General features: G+C 38.7%; 1 protein-coding gene and 1 pseudogene across 7 annotated transcripts in view; both read left to right on the forward strand.

The window, feature by feature from the left end:
• Positions 1-16235, forward strand: part of FAIM (Fas apoptotic inhibitory molecule) — a 19988-nt gene extending 3753 nt beyond the window's left edge. For 2 of the 7 annotated variants that reach the window (XM_017523689.2, XM_017523690.1), the window contains exons 2-5: positions 10084-10216; positions 10567-10795; positions 11969-12018; positions 15771-16209. In XM_017523689.2, the coding sequence (XP_017379178.1) occupies positions 10106-10216; positions 10567-10795; positions 11969-12018; positions 15771-15920 (540 nt within the window). In that variant the 5' untranslated portion in view covers positions 10084-10105 and the 3' untranslated portion in view covers positions 15921-16209. Of the gene's footprint in view, positions 1-4228; positions 4340-8406; positions 8467-9843; positions 9959-10083; positions 10217-10566; positions 10796-11968; positions 12019-15770 lie in introns of those variants that run through there. The other 5 variants (XM_037736818.1, XM_017523688.2, XM_037736817.1 and 2 more) reach the window with 5 other exon arrangements.
• LOC119470421 lies at positions 927-1071 on the forward strand (annotated as a pseudogene).
• Positions 16236-16545: the final 310 nt, after the last annotated feature.

Below are 16545 nucleotides of genomic sequence, written 5' to 3' on the forward strand. Positions count from 1 at the left end.
TTGAGCCACCGCGCCCGGCCAATTCTTTTTTTATATATATTGTTAACTTTTTAAAATGGTAAAATATATACAACATAGATTTGCCATTTTAACAATTTTTTAGCGTACAATTCAGCGCCATCAAGTACATTCACAATATTGTGTGACCATTGTATTATTTGCCAAACTTTCTCAATACCTTAAACAGAAACACAGGAACCATTAAGCAATGACTCCCTGCTATGGTTTGGATATTTGTCCTTTCAAACCTCCTGTTGAATTTTAATCCCCAGTGCGGTAGTACTGGGAAGTGGGGCCTAATGGGAGGTGTTTGGGTCATGGGGGCGGATCCCTCATGAATACATTAATGCCCTCCCTTGGAGGTGAATGGGTTCTTGCTCTGTGAGTTTTCACTAGAGCTGTTTGATAAAAAGAGCCTTGTACCTCCCACCTCTCTCTTGCCTTCTCTCTGGTCACGTGCCCTCTATACAGCCAGCTCCCCTTTGCTTCTTCCATTAGCAGAAGCAACTTGGAACCCTCACCAAATGCAGATGCCCAATCTTGAGCTTCTCCAGACATCAGAATCATGACCTAATAAACCTTTTTCCTTTATGAATTACACAGCCTTGGGTATTCCTTTATAGCAACACAAAAGAGACTGAGACTTCTCCTTGTTCCCTTCCCCCATTCCCTGGGAATGTCTAATCTGCTTTCTGTCTCTATGAATTTCCCTATTCTGAGTATTTCACATAAGTGGAATCATATTATACTTGCCGTTTTTTTTCTGGCTATTTCACTTAGCAGAAAGTTTTCAGAGTTCATGCTATAGCATATGTCAGAATATCACTCCTTTTTTTGAGTGAATAAAAAGGAATGTCCTTTGCGTGTGTGTGTGTGTGTGTGTGTGTGTGTGTGTATATATATATATATATATATATATGCATTTTATCGCTTCTTGGCCTTTTGGCTAAGATCAAGTGTATATACCACATTTTGTGTATGTTTATGTTGACAGACAACTTGGGTTGTTTTCATCTTTTGGCTATTAGAAAATGCTACAATGAACAATAGTATACATGTTTCTGAGTGGCTGATTTCAAAACTTTTGGGTGTAAACCTAGCAGTGGAATTGCTAGGTCATATAATACTTCTCTAGGTTTTGAGGAACTGTTTATCTTTTTGTTTGACAACGTCACCATTTTACAGTCCCACTAGCAGTGTACAAGGTTCCAGTTTTTCCACATCCTTGCCAACACTCATTATTTTCTGTTTATTCTTAGCATGGCCATCCTAGTACATATGAAGTTGTATTTCATTGTGGTTTTGATTTGCATTTCTCCCGTGATTAATGTTGTTTAGCATCTTTTCATATGCTTATCGACCATTTGTATGTCTTCTTTGGAATAATGTCTGTTGAAGTCCTTTGCCCATGTTTTGGGGTTGGGGGGGAATGAAGTTTTGTCTTATTGCCCAGGCTGGAGTGCAATGGTGCAATCTTGGCTTACTGCAACCTCTGCCTCCACGTGCAAGTGATTCTCCTGCCTCAGCCTTCCAAGTAGCTAGCTGGGATTACAGGCACCTGCCACCACGCCCAGCTAAATTTTTGTATTTTTAGTAGAGACGGGGTTTCACCATGTTGGCCAGGCTGGTCTCGAACTCCTGACCTCAGGTGATCCACCTGCATTGGCCTCCCAAAGTGCTGGGATTACAGGTGTGAGCCACTGTGACTAGCCCCTTTGCCTATTTTTAAATTGGGTTGTCTTTTGTGTTTTTGAGTAGTAGAGTTCTTTATATATTCAGAATATGAAACTTCTATCAGCTATATGATTTCCAAATATTTTCTCTTATCATTGTCTTTTCACTTTCTAGATAATGTTCTTTGATGCACAAAAATTTTAGTTTGTTTGAGACAGGGTCTCATTCTTTTGCCAAGGCTGGAGTGCAGTGGTGCAATCGTAGCTCACTGCAGCCTTGACCTCTCAGGCTTAAATGATCCTCCCACCTCAGCCTCCAAAGTAGCTGGGACTATAGGCATGCACTACCATGCCTCACTAGTTTTTTAATTTTTTTGTAGAGATGGGGGTCTCCCTGTGTTGCCCAGGCTGGTCTTGAGCTCCTGAGCTGAAGCAATTCTTCCACCTTGGCCTCCCAAATTGCTGGGATTGCAGGTGTGTGCCACCACATGCAATCAGCTTTAACTTTTGATTTAAGTTAAAAATAAGTCCAATTTTTTTTTTCTTTTTTTTTTTGCTGCCGTATCTAAAAATCCATTGTCAAATCCAAGGTCATGAGGATTTACCCCATGTTTTCCTCTAAGAGTTTTGTGGTTTTAGCTTATATTTAGATCATTGAGATAACTTTTGCATATGGTGTGAGGTAGGTGAGGTTCAACTTAATTCTCTTGTGTATGAAAATCTAGTTTTCCTCATAATATCTGTTGAAGAGACTATTCTTTCCCCACCAGTTAGAGTTGGCACCCTTGCCAAAAATCAGTTGGCCACAGATATGTGGATTTATTTCTGAACTCTCAATTCTTTTTTTTTTTTTCAAAGTATAAATTCATACTTTGTAGGAAATGTAGTTTACAAAACAATATGAATCACTACCCCTAATTCAGGTGACCCATTTTCCCCCAAAGGGGTACATTTAGGTCCTATTCCGCTGGGCGGGGTGAAAGGATTCAGTAGTCTTCCAGGTTACCAGTAAATTCTTCTCCCAAGGCTGGACCATCAAGGCACAGTCTGCATAAGGCTCACCCCATCAGGCCCTAGGCTGGGCTGCTTGCCCTGTAGGCAGGAGTGGGGGTGAGACTGCACCACTGCATTCCAGCCTGGGTGACTAGAGCGAGACCCTATCTCAAAAACAAAAACAAAAAAAAGAAGGATTTTTCTTCGAATTTCTGACAGCCTCTAGTACAGTATCTCTTGATAGCAGGCTCAAATAAATGTTGAATAGAAAAACTGAAGGCTGGACATTTATCATAAGAAAACTTTTGTTGTGAAGGTACATCTCCCTGTGAGAAAACAAATAGAGCATAGCTGCTGCAAATCACATAAAACCACAGAAAAATTTAAAAAACAGGTACGACCAGGTGTGGTGACTCATGCCTGTAATCTGAGAGAGGCCAAGGCGGGTGGATTACTTGAGCCCACCAATTTGAGACCTGCCTGGGTAACATGGTGAAACCCCATAATCTACAAAAAATACAAAAATGAGCTGGGTGCGGTGGTGTGTACCCATAGTCCCAGCTACTTGGGAGACTAAGGTGGGAGGATCCTTTGGGCCCAGGAGGTTGAGGCTGCAGTGAGTGGCGATCACACCACTGCACTCCAGCCTGGGCAACAGAATAAGACCCTGTCTCAAAACAGCTATGGAGGAAGTAAATTGACTTTTGTGTGAGGATATTCTGAAAATGAAAAATCAGCCGACGGTCCAAAGTATGTTAAAGTCTGTTTAAGTAAACATCAATCTCTGCTTTAGTGCCTGTTGAGGTTTTAAAATAATTATTCATATTCACTTTCTTTCAGACCTTTAGCCTAAATCTCAATTTGATTTCCTGTTTCCCTAAAGACTCACTAGTGGGCATATTTTTATATGCATTTGATGAGCTAACTAGTGGTTTTTAATGATTTTCCCTGATATGAATGGCCAAAAAACAGATGTCAGTCTGTTAACCTGTTGCATTTGTGGCTCACGCCTGTAATCCCAGCACTTTGGGAGGCTGAGGCGGGCAGATCATGAGGTCAAGAGATTGAGACCATCCTAGCCAACATGGTTAAACCTCATCTCTACTAAAATACAAAATTAGCTGGGCATGGTGGTGCACACCTGTAGTCCCAGCTACTTGGGAGGCTGAGGCAGGAGAATTGCTTGAACCTGAGAGGCAGAGGTTGCAGTGAGCTGAGATCACGCCACTGCACTCCAGCCTGTCGCCTGGTGACAGAACGAGACTCTGTCTCAAAAAAAAAAAAAAAAAAAGTGTTTTCTACGGGTGCTCTCCTACTTTTCAGCCAGAAGAGCAATTTCAATTATATTTTAAAGTGGTGAGATTGGACTGGAACATGTAAAGTGACAGAGGACACAAGACTAGTGAAACTGCTGGGATAGGACAGAAGCCGAAAAGCAGGAGGCAGAGTTGATTTGGGATCTTTTTCTTAAATATTAGATGGGATTTGTTGATGGGAATTACTTTTTGCAGTAAGATCATTTGAAAAGTTTACTCTGTGTGCATTATTGGAAACCTCTACAGCCTTGTTAGAAAGTTGGACAGGTAAAAGAACCCAGGACTGGCAGTGGAGATGGGATTTGGAGGGATATGTGTTACTGATTTCCCCATAATGAAGGAGAGAGGCTAGACCAGGTAATTTCATTGTTTTTTGTTTTCCAGTGCTGATAATTTTATGACTCGCTCATATTTTGGTTACGGCTGTTATAAGATAGGGGTCACTTTAATCCTTGCATAGAAAGCACTTCTTAAAGTTAATTTCTGCCTTTTAAAATGGTACAAAATTTGAAGTATTGCAACCTTTTATAAGCTAAATATACTTTTAATGTTCCAAGGAATAATTTTTGTTTCGTCGTCGTTTTTTTGCTTTTGGAACAGGGTCTTGCTGTGTTGGCCAGGCTAGAGTGCAATGGTGTGGTCATGGATCACTGCAGTCTCAAACCCCTGGACTCAAGCGATCCTCCCGCCTCAGCCTCCCTAGTAGCTGGGACTACAGTGACATGCCATCACACCTAACTAATTTTTTTGCCATCACTATGTTGACCAGGCTTGTCTCGAGTTCCTGGCTTTAAATGATTCTCCTGTCTCAGACTCCCAAAGTGCTGGGATTATAGGGATGAGCCACCATGCACACTCCAAGGAGTAATTATAAAAATATTTTATAATTATGAACCATTTATAAAAAGTTTTTTTAGAGTTTTGCTAAAAATAATGGATAGCACCAACAAGAAAACTGAAATATTACTAACTATATTGAAGCAGCATTTTTCTTAATCAGAGGAAAACAGGCAAAGAGAGTAACAAAATTTTATATTGATTCATAAACTTGTTTAATAAGAAACATCAATTTTGATACATAGTTATATAAGTAGAATTAGAATTTGCTAGATAATTGCTTCAGTACTTACTTTTATCTTTGTTTATAATTCTCTCCTATCAGGTACACTTTCAGTTAAAAAAAATTGCTTTTTTTTTTTTTTTTTCCTGAGATGGAGTCTAGCTCTGTCACCAGGCTGGAGTGCAGTGGCATGATCTTGGCTCACTGCCACCTCCGACTTCCTGGTTCAAGTGATTCTCCTGCCTCAGCCTCCCGAGTAGCTGGGGTTACAGGCATGCGCCACCACATCCAGCTAATTTTTGTATTTTTAGTAGAGCTTCACCATATTGGCCAGGATGGTCTCAAAATCTCCTGACCTCGTGATCCACCTGCCTTGGCCTCCCAAAGTGCTGGGATTACAGGCGTAAGCCTCCACGCCTGGCCGAAAAATTGCAATTTTTTAGGTAGTCCTTAAATAATTATTGAATGTCTGAATCATTGTTCACAGTTAAGAGAAGAAAAAAATGTTTTAATGTGATCATAATCTCTAATCTTTCTTCTAACTGGTGGTATTGCCTTTTATACTTCTCCATGGAAAGGTATTATAATAAGAGTTTGTATCTTAGTGTGATTTAGTAGTATTTGGAATTCGTTATAATAGAAAACAGAGCAGTTATTTTAGGTTTGAATGCCTGCATTAATGAACTTACTAGAGTCTCTGAAAATTATAGAGCAAAACTTGAATAGTACCTCTAAATACATTCTAATTTAAAAAGGATGCCTTATCAAAGTTTGTATTGTGCTGTTTGGCTTATTTTATATATATGTACATATAATATATAAATATTATATTACATGTATGTATAATATTTATGATATGTAAATATGTATATAAATATATATATTCTTTATATATACTCCAGCCTAGATTGACAGAGTGAGACCCTGTCTCAAAACAGATACTTGTGTCTATATATATCGCTATGTATATATACCTGTCACCCAGGCTGCAGTACATATAATTATACTATCTATGTATCTATAATATATATATCAGTCTCTCTCTCTCTCTCTCTCTCTCTCTCTCTCTCTCTATATATATATATATATATATATATATATATATATATATAAAACACATATATATCTGTTTTGAGACAGGGTCTCACTCTTGTCACCCAGGCTGGAGTGCAGTGGCACGACCACTGCAGCCATGCACTGCAGCCTCTAACTCCTAGGCTCAAACGATCCTCCCACCTTACCCTCCCGAGTAGCTGGGACTACAGGTGCATACCACCATGCCTGGCTGGCGTATTTTATTGCTATGTATTCTTTTTGTTTTTATTGTTGTATGATACCCTCTGGTTTCCTAGGGTATAATCCTCGAGCTTCTTTTTTTGTATCTATTTTTTTTTTTTTTTTGAGACGGAGTTTCGCTCTCGTTACCCAGGCTGGACTGCAATGGCGCGATCTCGGCTCACCGCAGCCTCCACCTCCTGGGTTCAGGCAATTCTTCTGCCTCAGCCTCCTGAGTAGCTGGGATTACAGGCACGTGCCACCATGCCCAGCTAAGAGCTTCTTAAGAGTAGAAAATTTCGGCCGGGCGCGGTGGCTCAAGCCTGTAATCCCAGCACTTTGGGAGGCCGAGGTGGGTGGATCACAAGGTCAAGAGATCGAGACCATCCTGGTCAACATGGTGAAACCCCGTCTCTACTAAAAATCCAAAAATTAGCTGGGCATGGTGGCGCGTGCCTGTAATCCCAGCTGCTGAGTAGGTTGAGGCAGGAGAATTGCCTGAACCCAGGAGACAGAGGTTGCGGTGAGCTGAGATTGCGCCATTGCACTCCAGCCTGGGTAACAAGAGTGAAACTCCGTCTCAAAAGAAAAAAAAAAAAAAAAAAAAAAGAGTAGAAAATTTCACAAATTTGTGTGGTGCTAATTTTAAAAAACAGGAATTTATATTAGGTACAAATATTTACCTAGTTTTTATTCTGAAATCCTTAACTTTTCTGGCCTGTTGGATTGCTTTTATGAGTGCTAATTTCTTCTTTAATAACTTTTTGGCTGGGTATGTGGTGGCACATGCCTGTAATCCCAGCACTTTGGGAGGCTGAGGTGGGTGGATCACTTGAGACCAGGAGTTCGAGACCAGCCTGACCAACATGACAAAACCCTATCTCTACTGAAAATACAAAAAATTAGCTGGATTTGGTGGTATGTGCCTATAATCCCTGTAATTCAAGAGGCTGAGACATGAGAATCGCTTGAACACAGGAGGCAAAAGTTACAGTAAGCCAAGATCGTGTCACTGCACTCCAGCCTGGGGAACAGAATGAGGCTCTGTCTCAAAAACAAAAAGTTTTTTAAAAATTTGTGACTTCTGGCTGCTTCCATCCAGAGAGGGTTAGCAACCTCCCATTTTTCACCAGGAGACAGCATTCTTGAGCATCTGTAAATAACAGGCACTAAAGAAAGGGCTAAACTAGGGTAGATCTTGGAAGCAAAAAATAGTTGAATTTAGGATACTTTGGCAGGAGTGAAACTGTTAATCCCAAATCTTCAAATGTGAGGGTTTCCTATGCATGTGATTTTGTGTGCACTTCTGATTTTAGTAAAGCTTGATTAACGCTGCAGCCAGGTACTGTTTAGTTTATTGCATAGTACTGGGCTCTAGTTCTGGCTTGGATCCTGCTAGTGATGTGAGCAAGCCACATAACTTTTGTGGATTCATCATTGGCACTAGTAAATTAAATGGGCTTAAGTAATGGATAAATTAAGTTCACTCTTTGAGAGCAGACCAGCATATCCCTGTCTGCTTCTTGCAAACTCATCAGTTCTTTGAAGTTATCTAAACACACAAAGATATTAAAAATTATGTTCCACCATAGTGTAGCCTTCTAAAATAAAGATTAGATTTTAAATTAGTTATCACTTTAACAGTGATGTTCCCAGAAGGTGCATTGTGTTTATCCTGGAGTTTGATGTATTCCCTGACTCACTGCCTCATACCCTTGGGGCTTCTTGTGCTTCAGTTTGAGAAGCATGGGACACAGAGGATCTCTTAGGTATCTTGCAGATCTGATATGCTATAATACTTGCAATAAACTAGAGTTTGTTTTTTAGTTTTAATAAAGTATACCTTTAAGAAATTATAAATCTGTAACAGGGAAAAATATGACTGATTTGCATGATTTAACATCTTTCTCTGTAAATTAAAGATTACAGTTCTATTGTATGTAGAGGCTGTTTCATCATAAGCTCCATGTAATTTAATAAATGGATTGCAAAATTAGAAAAACCCTTTGTAGATGTCATCATTGTTGCTTTCAATCTTTCTTTGCTGCAATTCTGCTTTTTTCTTTTCTGGCTGCTAATTGGATTAAAGACTGTTTTTGCCAACCATGGCATCTGGAGATGACAGTCCTATCTTTGAAGATGATGAAAGGTAAATGTCTTCTATTGCAGTAAACTAGCCTTTGACATTTTCAAGACTGTTATCATTCAAAAGAGCAATTTATCCAAGCTACTCTGTTAAGAATACATTTTGTAAAATTGCAGATTGTGTGGTTCTGCTTTTGTGTGATTTAGAGCGGGAGTAGTAAATACCTGGCGTGGAGGTAGCCACCAGTAACATGGCAACTATTTCCGTAGAGCCTTGATGTGAGGTCTCCTCATATCTCTCAGCACAGAGTTCTTGGCAACCACTTCAAAATGGTATCATATCCATTTAAAATCTTCAACTGAGAGCATACAAAGATTAGGGTGAACAAAGAGGAAGATGTAGTTACGAGAACAGGCTTTGAAGCCAGAATCCTAGGTTTAAATCCTACCTCTGCCACTTAATGTCATTGAAACCTTAGGTAAACCCTTAGCCCCTCTAGCCTCATCTATAAAATAAGGATATTAATAGTACCCATCTCATGGTGATTCTGTGAGCTAATATATTTAAAGCTCTTAGAACAGTGACTGTCACACAGTTAATCACTTAATAACTGTTAGCTGTGATCATCGTTACTATAATAAATGATACTTCTGCCAAAGCTAAAAAGATTACCAATATCAAAATATTAATTAGATATTATATATGTATATGTCATTCACAGAGGATATATTAACATCAAAAATATATGTTGAAGTATATGCCAGAAACATCTGACAAACCAAATCCTTTATTTATTTTTTATTTTTGAGATAGTCTCACTCTTTCATCTGGGCTGGAACGTGGTGATGCAATCATGGCGTACTGTAGTGTCACCTCCTGGGCTCAGGTGGTCCTGCCACCTCAGCTTCCCAAGTAGCTGTGATTCCAGGCATGCACCATTATGTGTGGCTAATATTTTTGTAGAAACAGGGTTTCACCATGTTGCCCAGGCTGGTCTGGAACTCCTGGACTCAATCTGCCCGCCTTAGTCTCCCAAAGTGCTGGGATTACAGGCATGAGCCACCACACCCGGCCCCAAATCCTTTATTTTTTAAAATAAGATTTCCTGTATTAATGCCAAGAATGTTTCCCATAACATTTTAAAATTATTTTTATCTTTATTATAGAATATTTCTTCCATGACTTTTTTTCTTAGTATAATAAATTAAAACCTTTTTGTTAAAACAAATCCCTTGTATTAGTTTAAGTATGGGAGGTTTGGAGAGTTCTTGTTTTAGAGTGATTAGATCTGAAAAAGATAAATGAAATTAAATATCATGGTTTTTAAATGGGAGCTGGTAGGAGAAGAGTAAAGACTTTTTACTGAGCTTTCCATGCACTATACTGTAGTCAACCTAGAATACTAACCAGGATATACTGATGGATTCTTAATCCTATTAAGATGGATTTTTTAGACGTAATCGGACTATGTGCCCACATATAGTAGTTGTATCTTAAAGGAAGAGTGAATAAGAGGGAGAAAATAGTTACATGTACTGTGAGTAGAATTTCTTAGGTACTATCACTTTAATATTTTGAAATTTTAGAGGTTTTAATAATCTAATTTTCATCTTGGAAGGAGTAACTGGTTATTTAATTAGTATTTTGGCCCACTATAATTGGTTTATTTTATTCCTTTAGCCCTCCTTACAGCCTTGAAAAAATGACAGATCTCGTAGCTGTTTGGGATGTTGCTTTAAGTGACGGAGTCCACAAGATTGAATTTGAACATGGGACTACATCAGGCAAACGAGTAGTATATGTAGATGGGAAGGTAGGAAGAAAATATGTTACTTTGTAAAATATGATATATAGAGAAACGATTTTGTTAAAGTAGCATCTTCATATGTGAATTCAGGGCTTTTTTTTTCCTTATAGTCAATAATGTTTTTGATCCATGTCATTTTTCTGTGTAGAGCAAACTAATAATATTTATGGAATTCATGGAATAGAGTATGTAATATTTAACCTTAAAATGCTTTTATTTTCTAAAACCTTGGCATCATAAATAAATAAAATTATATCTAAATGGCATTGCCTTTGTTCACTTTACATTATTTCTAAAATTAAACATTAATTTTTCTTCCATTTGAATGTCTTAAATTTTTCTATTTTATTATGTAGGAAGAGATAAGAAAAGAATGGATGTTCAAATTAGTGGGCAAAGAGACATTCTATGTTGGAGCTGCAAAGACAAAAGCAACCATAAATATAGATGCTATCAGTGGTTTTGCTTATGAATATACTCTGGAAATTAATGGGAGAAGTCTCAAGAAGTATATGGAGAACAGATCAAAAACCACCAATACTTGGGTATTACACATGGACGGTGAGAACTTTAGAGTTGTTTTGGGTAAGTTAGTGCTGTTTCTGCAGAACTCATTGTTTTTTTTAAAAGATAATGTCTGTTTAATTCCTGTAACGATTCAGACCTTCTATGGAGCTTTGAAAAGGAGAGAGAGTGTACGTGCAGGTGTATTTCATTTGTTTAAAAACATTTTTAAAAATCTTTTTGTTTCCCACCTGCTTGGGATTGTCTAGCAGGTGTGTATATTGTCTAGCAGGTGTATTTCTAATGTGTCCTGTGTGAATGACACATTGATTTAATCCACCATTTTTTATATAAGATATCTTAAGCCAAGTTTTATAGGGATGGATTTGAGGATTATAAATTTAGGTTTTAAAAACATGTAACTGCTATGATCATATAGTGGTAAATAAATCGAAATAAAACAAACAAACAAACAAACATGTAACATTGCCAGGCGTGGTGACTCATGCCTATAATCCCAGAACATTGGGAGGCCAAGGTGGGTGGATCACCTGAGGTCAGGAGTTTGAGGCCGGTTTGGCCAACATGGTGAAACCCCGTCTCTACTAAAAATACAAAAATTAGCCGAGTGTAGTGGCACAAGCCTGTAGTCCCAGCTACTTGGGAGGCTGTAGCAGGGGAATTGCTTGAGCCCGGGAGGTAGAGGTTGCAGTAAGCTGAGATTATGCCATTACACACCAGCCTGGGTGACAGAGCAAGATTCCCTCTCAAAAAAAAAAAAATAAATAAATAAATTTTTTTTTTTAGAGTCAGGGTCTCACCATATTGCCCAGGCTGGTCTTGAACTCCTGGGCTCAAATGATCCCTTTGCCTCAGCATCCAAAAGTGCCGAGATTATAGGTGTAAGCAGCTGTGACCACCCTTCTTTTCATTCTTAACAACAATATTCTTGGGAGTCTGTTGCCCTCCCGTTTGAAAGATCCAAAACTTAATCAATTTGTATTGGGACTATAACTTTCTTAAAAGGTTGTTTTGTTTCATTATAGTTTTATGAACAAAGAACAAACACAGCTTCTTCAAATTTTACGAGAGTCTCAAAACCATGAAAGCCATGAAAAAGTGTTGGGTTTTAAAATATTAATGGAATTTTAGAGATCTGGTATATCAAATCTTTCCTAAAATAATAAATAGGAAAAGTTAACTTTATCTTTAAATCACAGAATAACTTTTAAAAATTTTATTTTATTTTTACAGAAAAAGACACTATGGACGTATGGTGCAATGGTAAAAAAATGGAGACAGCAGTAAGTTGACTATTTGATTACTCTAAGTGCCATCTGTCTAAGTTACCATTGAATTGTTGCTGCATTTCCTAATTACAGAGATTTTATAATGAACCAAAGTCCTCTTGATAAAAACAAAAAAGGGGTTAAGTACTCGTTACCCAGATTCCAAAACCTTTGCCAGACAGTACCTCGTTCCGTGAGTTTGGAAACAATTTATGTTCTTAGCTGGCACAAACTTCATACTCTCCTTTCCTGTCCTGGACCAGCCTCTATCCTCAAAAGAGCCCCTAGTTAAAAAATTATATCCCCAAAGGCTGGTGTTCTCTGGTGTTTAACCATTTTAAGTGGTGCATTATATACCACTGCTTCTCAAACTTTCATGCACAGAAATCGCCTGGGATCTTGTTAAAATGCTAATTCTAACATTTCCCTAGGTGCTGCTAATGCCACTGGTCCACAGATCACACTTTAGGAATGCTTTATACCATACACTCAAAGCAGATGGTTCTTTTCTGAAAGCAAGATTTTTGTAAAATGAGTGATACAGTATCAGATGATGTGAAGGTACTCAGACAGGAAAGGGCACTCTCATGAACCCCAGAGGACAAGTGGAACTTTAGACCAACAGTGCCAATGCAGGGAGAAAGAGGCTACTCCAGTCACTGTGGCCAGGCACACTGAAATCCCCATGTAGACTCCAGTGTGTTCAGCTTTTACTGTCAGGTGCTTGTATTAGTATGGCTGTGGACGGGGTGAATGGAGGAGTGAATTTCAAGCAGGAACGAAACAGTAATCGTGTGCACACGGGAGAGAGTGGGAAGCAGAAAGTAAGGGACTAGGAGATGAAATCACTGGATGCTAATCCCCAAGTCTTATGGGGTCTTCAGGACAAGTGGGGAGTGCTATCACCTGGTACCCACCTTTCATGCTGGCTCCAGATGTGAACATCAGAGCTGGTGTTAATGGGAAGCTCTCTTCTCTAGTCACATTTTGCATGTTGTTGCTTTTATCTCGTTTGTATAGTATAGGTGTAAGACACTGAGAAAAGGTGCTTTTGGTAGTTGGAGGAAAGGAGGTCTGAGATTCATTTGCTCAGAAGACCACCTAGAACCTACTTGGTCTGATAGCTGTTTCTGAGGAGGTGACAAAGCCAGAAATCAAAAATTACAAAGATAAAGCCACATGTGGTAGCTCAGGTCTGTAGTTGCCTCTTACTCGAGAGGCTGAAGTGAGAGGAACACCTGAGCCTAGAAGTTTTAGGCCAGCCTGAGCAACATAGTGAGACTCCATCTCTAAAAAAATTAATAAATTAATTAAAATTTAAAAGTTACAAAGATGAATACTTTTCTGTTTCTGAGTCCTGGAGAATTTAATTTGGGCTCACTCAAAATTGAGTGCTTGAGCTGCTCTCTGGGTTAAATCTACTGCTAGAGACTTGTTTTATGCAGAGAGGCTTGGAGAGCACTTCAGTATTTTGTGGCCCCCTTTGGAAAAACTCCAGTTACCACTAACATGGATCAGATACCTACTGTGTGTCTAATGCCATACCTAGTGGTTCTTCCTGTTCTTTCTTTCCTACCCTGGAATTCTCTATATGGAGAATCAGCACTTTGGAATCGCATTTCCTCCCACACTCAAGAAATTCTCCAGTGTACATGTAGAGGGAATGCTGTTTTACGGTATTAAGAATGTGGTTGTACTGGGTGCAGTGACTCATGTATGTAATCCCAGCACTTTGGGAGGCTGAGGCGGGTGGACTGCTTGAACCTAGGAGTTTGAGACTAGTCTAGGCAACATGGCAAAACCCCCCTCTACTAAAAATACAAAAATTAGCAGAATATGGTGGCACATGCCTGTAGTCCCAGCTACTTGGGAGGCTGAGGTGGGAGGATTACCTAAGCCCAGGGAGGTTGAGGCTGCAGTGAGCCAAGGTTGCGCCAATGCACTCCAGCCTCATTAACAGAATGTGAGACCCTGTCTCCAAAAAAAGCAGTTGTAACTTTGGGAGGCCAAGATGGGCAGATCACTTGAGGCCAGGAGCCCCTGAACACCCTGGGCAACATGGCGAGACCCTATCTCTACAAATTATTTTTTTTAAGTTAGCTGGGTATGGTGGTATGTGCCTGATTCCAATTGCTCAGGAGGCTGAGGCAAGAGGGTTGCTTGAGTCCAGGAGTTCAAGGCTGCAATGAATTGCAGTTGAACCCCTGTACTTCAGCCTGGGTGACAAGAGTAAGACCTTGTCACACACACAAAGAATGTTGTGGTTGTAGGAAGGTGAAAACAATGTTCATCCACGTCTTTGTTCTGTAGTAATTAACAGGAAACCACGCGTTTGGAAAATAGTTCTTTATAACCCAGTTGCGTTCTCATTGTAACTACAACCTAGTCTGCAGGGCAGTTTGGGCAGCTCCATATATGGGCAGCCCTCCCCAGTACTGTACATACCCACAACAAACTCATCTTGCTGCCTGTGAGTTACAGCTTTTCTTTTTCTTTCATCTCAAGGCATCATGCCAAAATTACATATTTGTCTAATTGCCAAGAAGCTACTTATATAGATTATATTACCTAACCCTTGCCTTTTCCTCCAAAGTCTTTTTCCAAGGCTCAGTGTTAAAAATGGGGACAGGAACACACTGCACCCAAGGACATGCTTGTGGTATTCAGCACACCTCCCATAAAGAGCCAGTGGCGACATTCTTCCCAGAGCTAGGAAAAGGCTTCTCTCCCTGAGGCATCCTGTGCCTTCTTTGGCTTGGTGTTGTTAACTGGGGCCCTTGTTCTAACTACTCTGGCTGCTAAGAAGTTAATAGCCAGGGTTTAAATCTGATTGTCAGTTTCTTTGCTTTCTGAAGTAAATTATTTTTTATCCTCAAAGTCTCTTCTTCTTTCCTTCCTTCCCTGTGCTGCCTGGCTCTAACCTTTTTACTCTAGACCACTGCTGCTCAATCAAAATATAATATAATATAATATGAGGCACAGATATGACCTTCATGTGTAATTTTAATTTATGTAGTATCCGCATTTGAAAAAAAAATTTAGGTGAAGTTAATTTTAATATATTTGATTTAAATCAATATATCAACAAAAATTTAACATGTAATCAATGTAAAAAATTATTTTATACATTTTTTTGTTTCATACTAGGTCTTCTAAATCCAGTGTCTATTTTATATTTAAGCAGCATATCTACTTTGGGACTAGTCAGTTTCAAGTACCCAATAGCCACATGTGGCCAGTGGCTACTGTACTGAACAGAACAGGTATAGATTTAGTGGTGTTTGGTTTTGCTATCTGTGTATTCTCTTGGAAGCCACCTTATATCCTAAGGAATCAGATTTTCGGAGTGGTTAAGGACACCCCATCCCTGGCTGGGTGCAGTGGCTAACACCTGTAATCCCAGCACTTCGGGAGGCTGAGGTGGGTAGAACACTTGTGGTATATTATAAATAACTAATAAATGTAATGTTTATCATTTTTATTTTTGAAAGCGTATGTTATAGACACATAGCCATGAGGTTTATATCTGCCACCCCCCCTCAGAATTTAAGATTTTTAAGGATTGTAGGGATTATAAAAAGGAAACTTTTAATTCACAACAGAAATATAAAAGCATCTAAGTACAAGCTTTAGACTTTGTTTTTCAAAGCTGATTGTTTAATTAATACATTATTTTATTGTACCACTAGTAATTTTAGATGGTGTTAATGCTCTAGACAAAGAGAATGTTTCTGCAACACTAATTCCTTCTTCTTTTTTTGATCCAGGGTGAGTTTGTAGATGATGGGACTGAAACTCACTTCAGTATCGGGAACCACGACTGTTACATAAAGGCTGTCAGTAGTGGGAAGCGGAAAGAAGGGATTATTCATACGCTCATTGTGGATAATAGAGAAATCCCAGAGATTGCAAGTTAATGAATTTTAATCTTAAGAAGTAAAGATCAGGACTTTTTAATTACTGTGGTAATTAAATGTGGTCAGTATGTACTTACTAGTACATTTAGTCTGCAATGTTTTTATTTTTTTAAAAGTTACATGAAACTGTAACATTCCAAGGGTCAGGAAAAAAATCAATTAGGTACAGTCATAAAAATTACAATTTATGATGCAAATAATGTAAAATGTTTTAAAGACAAATGGAAAATAAGATATGGACCAAAGTCACTGATGTTCTACAAAAGTAACCTTTACTATAATAAATACTGTAAAAATAAAATGGATGCCGCTTGATATGTGTTTATATGTATGGTTAAGTCTTTATGTGTTTTTAACCTGTGCAGATAGCCTGTTTCTCTAGTTTAAAGCAATTTGTACACAGTGATACAATTAGTTTAACTGAAGAAAATGAGAAACACTTTTTATTTGGAAACCTTAAGGAAACTTCAGATAGTGTCACAATAATTTAATTTAAAATGTGGGTTTCAGAAAATATAGTTGTTTTGTTTAATTAACATGGCGAGGACAAAAATGAAAAGAAATAGAAGCAAACTTGACACCAGATTATCAGGTGCATCCTTAGGCAGTGTTTAAAAAGTCAGAG

Source organism: Cebus imitator, unplaced genomic scaffold (genome assembly GCF_001604975.1).
Source record: "Cebus imitator isolate Cc_AM_T3 unplaced genomic scaffold, Cebus_imitator-1.0 Scaffold30, whole genome shotgun sequence".
Taxonomy (NCBI): Eukaryota; Metazoa; Chordata; class Mammalia; order Primates; family Cebidae; genus Cebus; species Cebus imitator.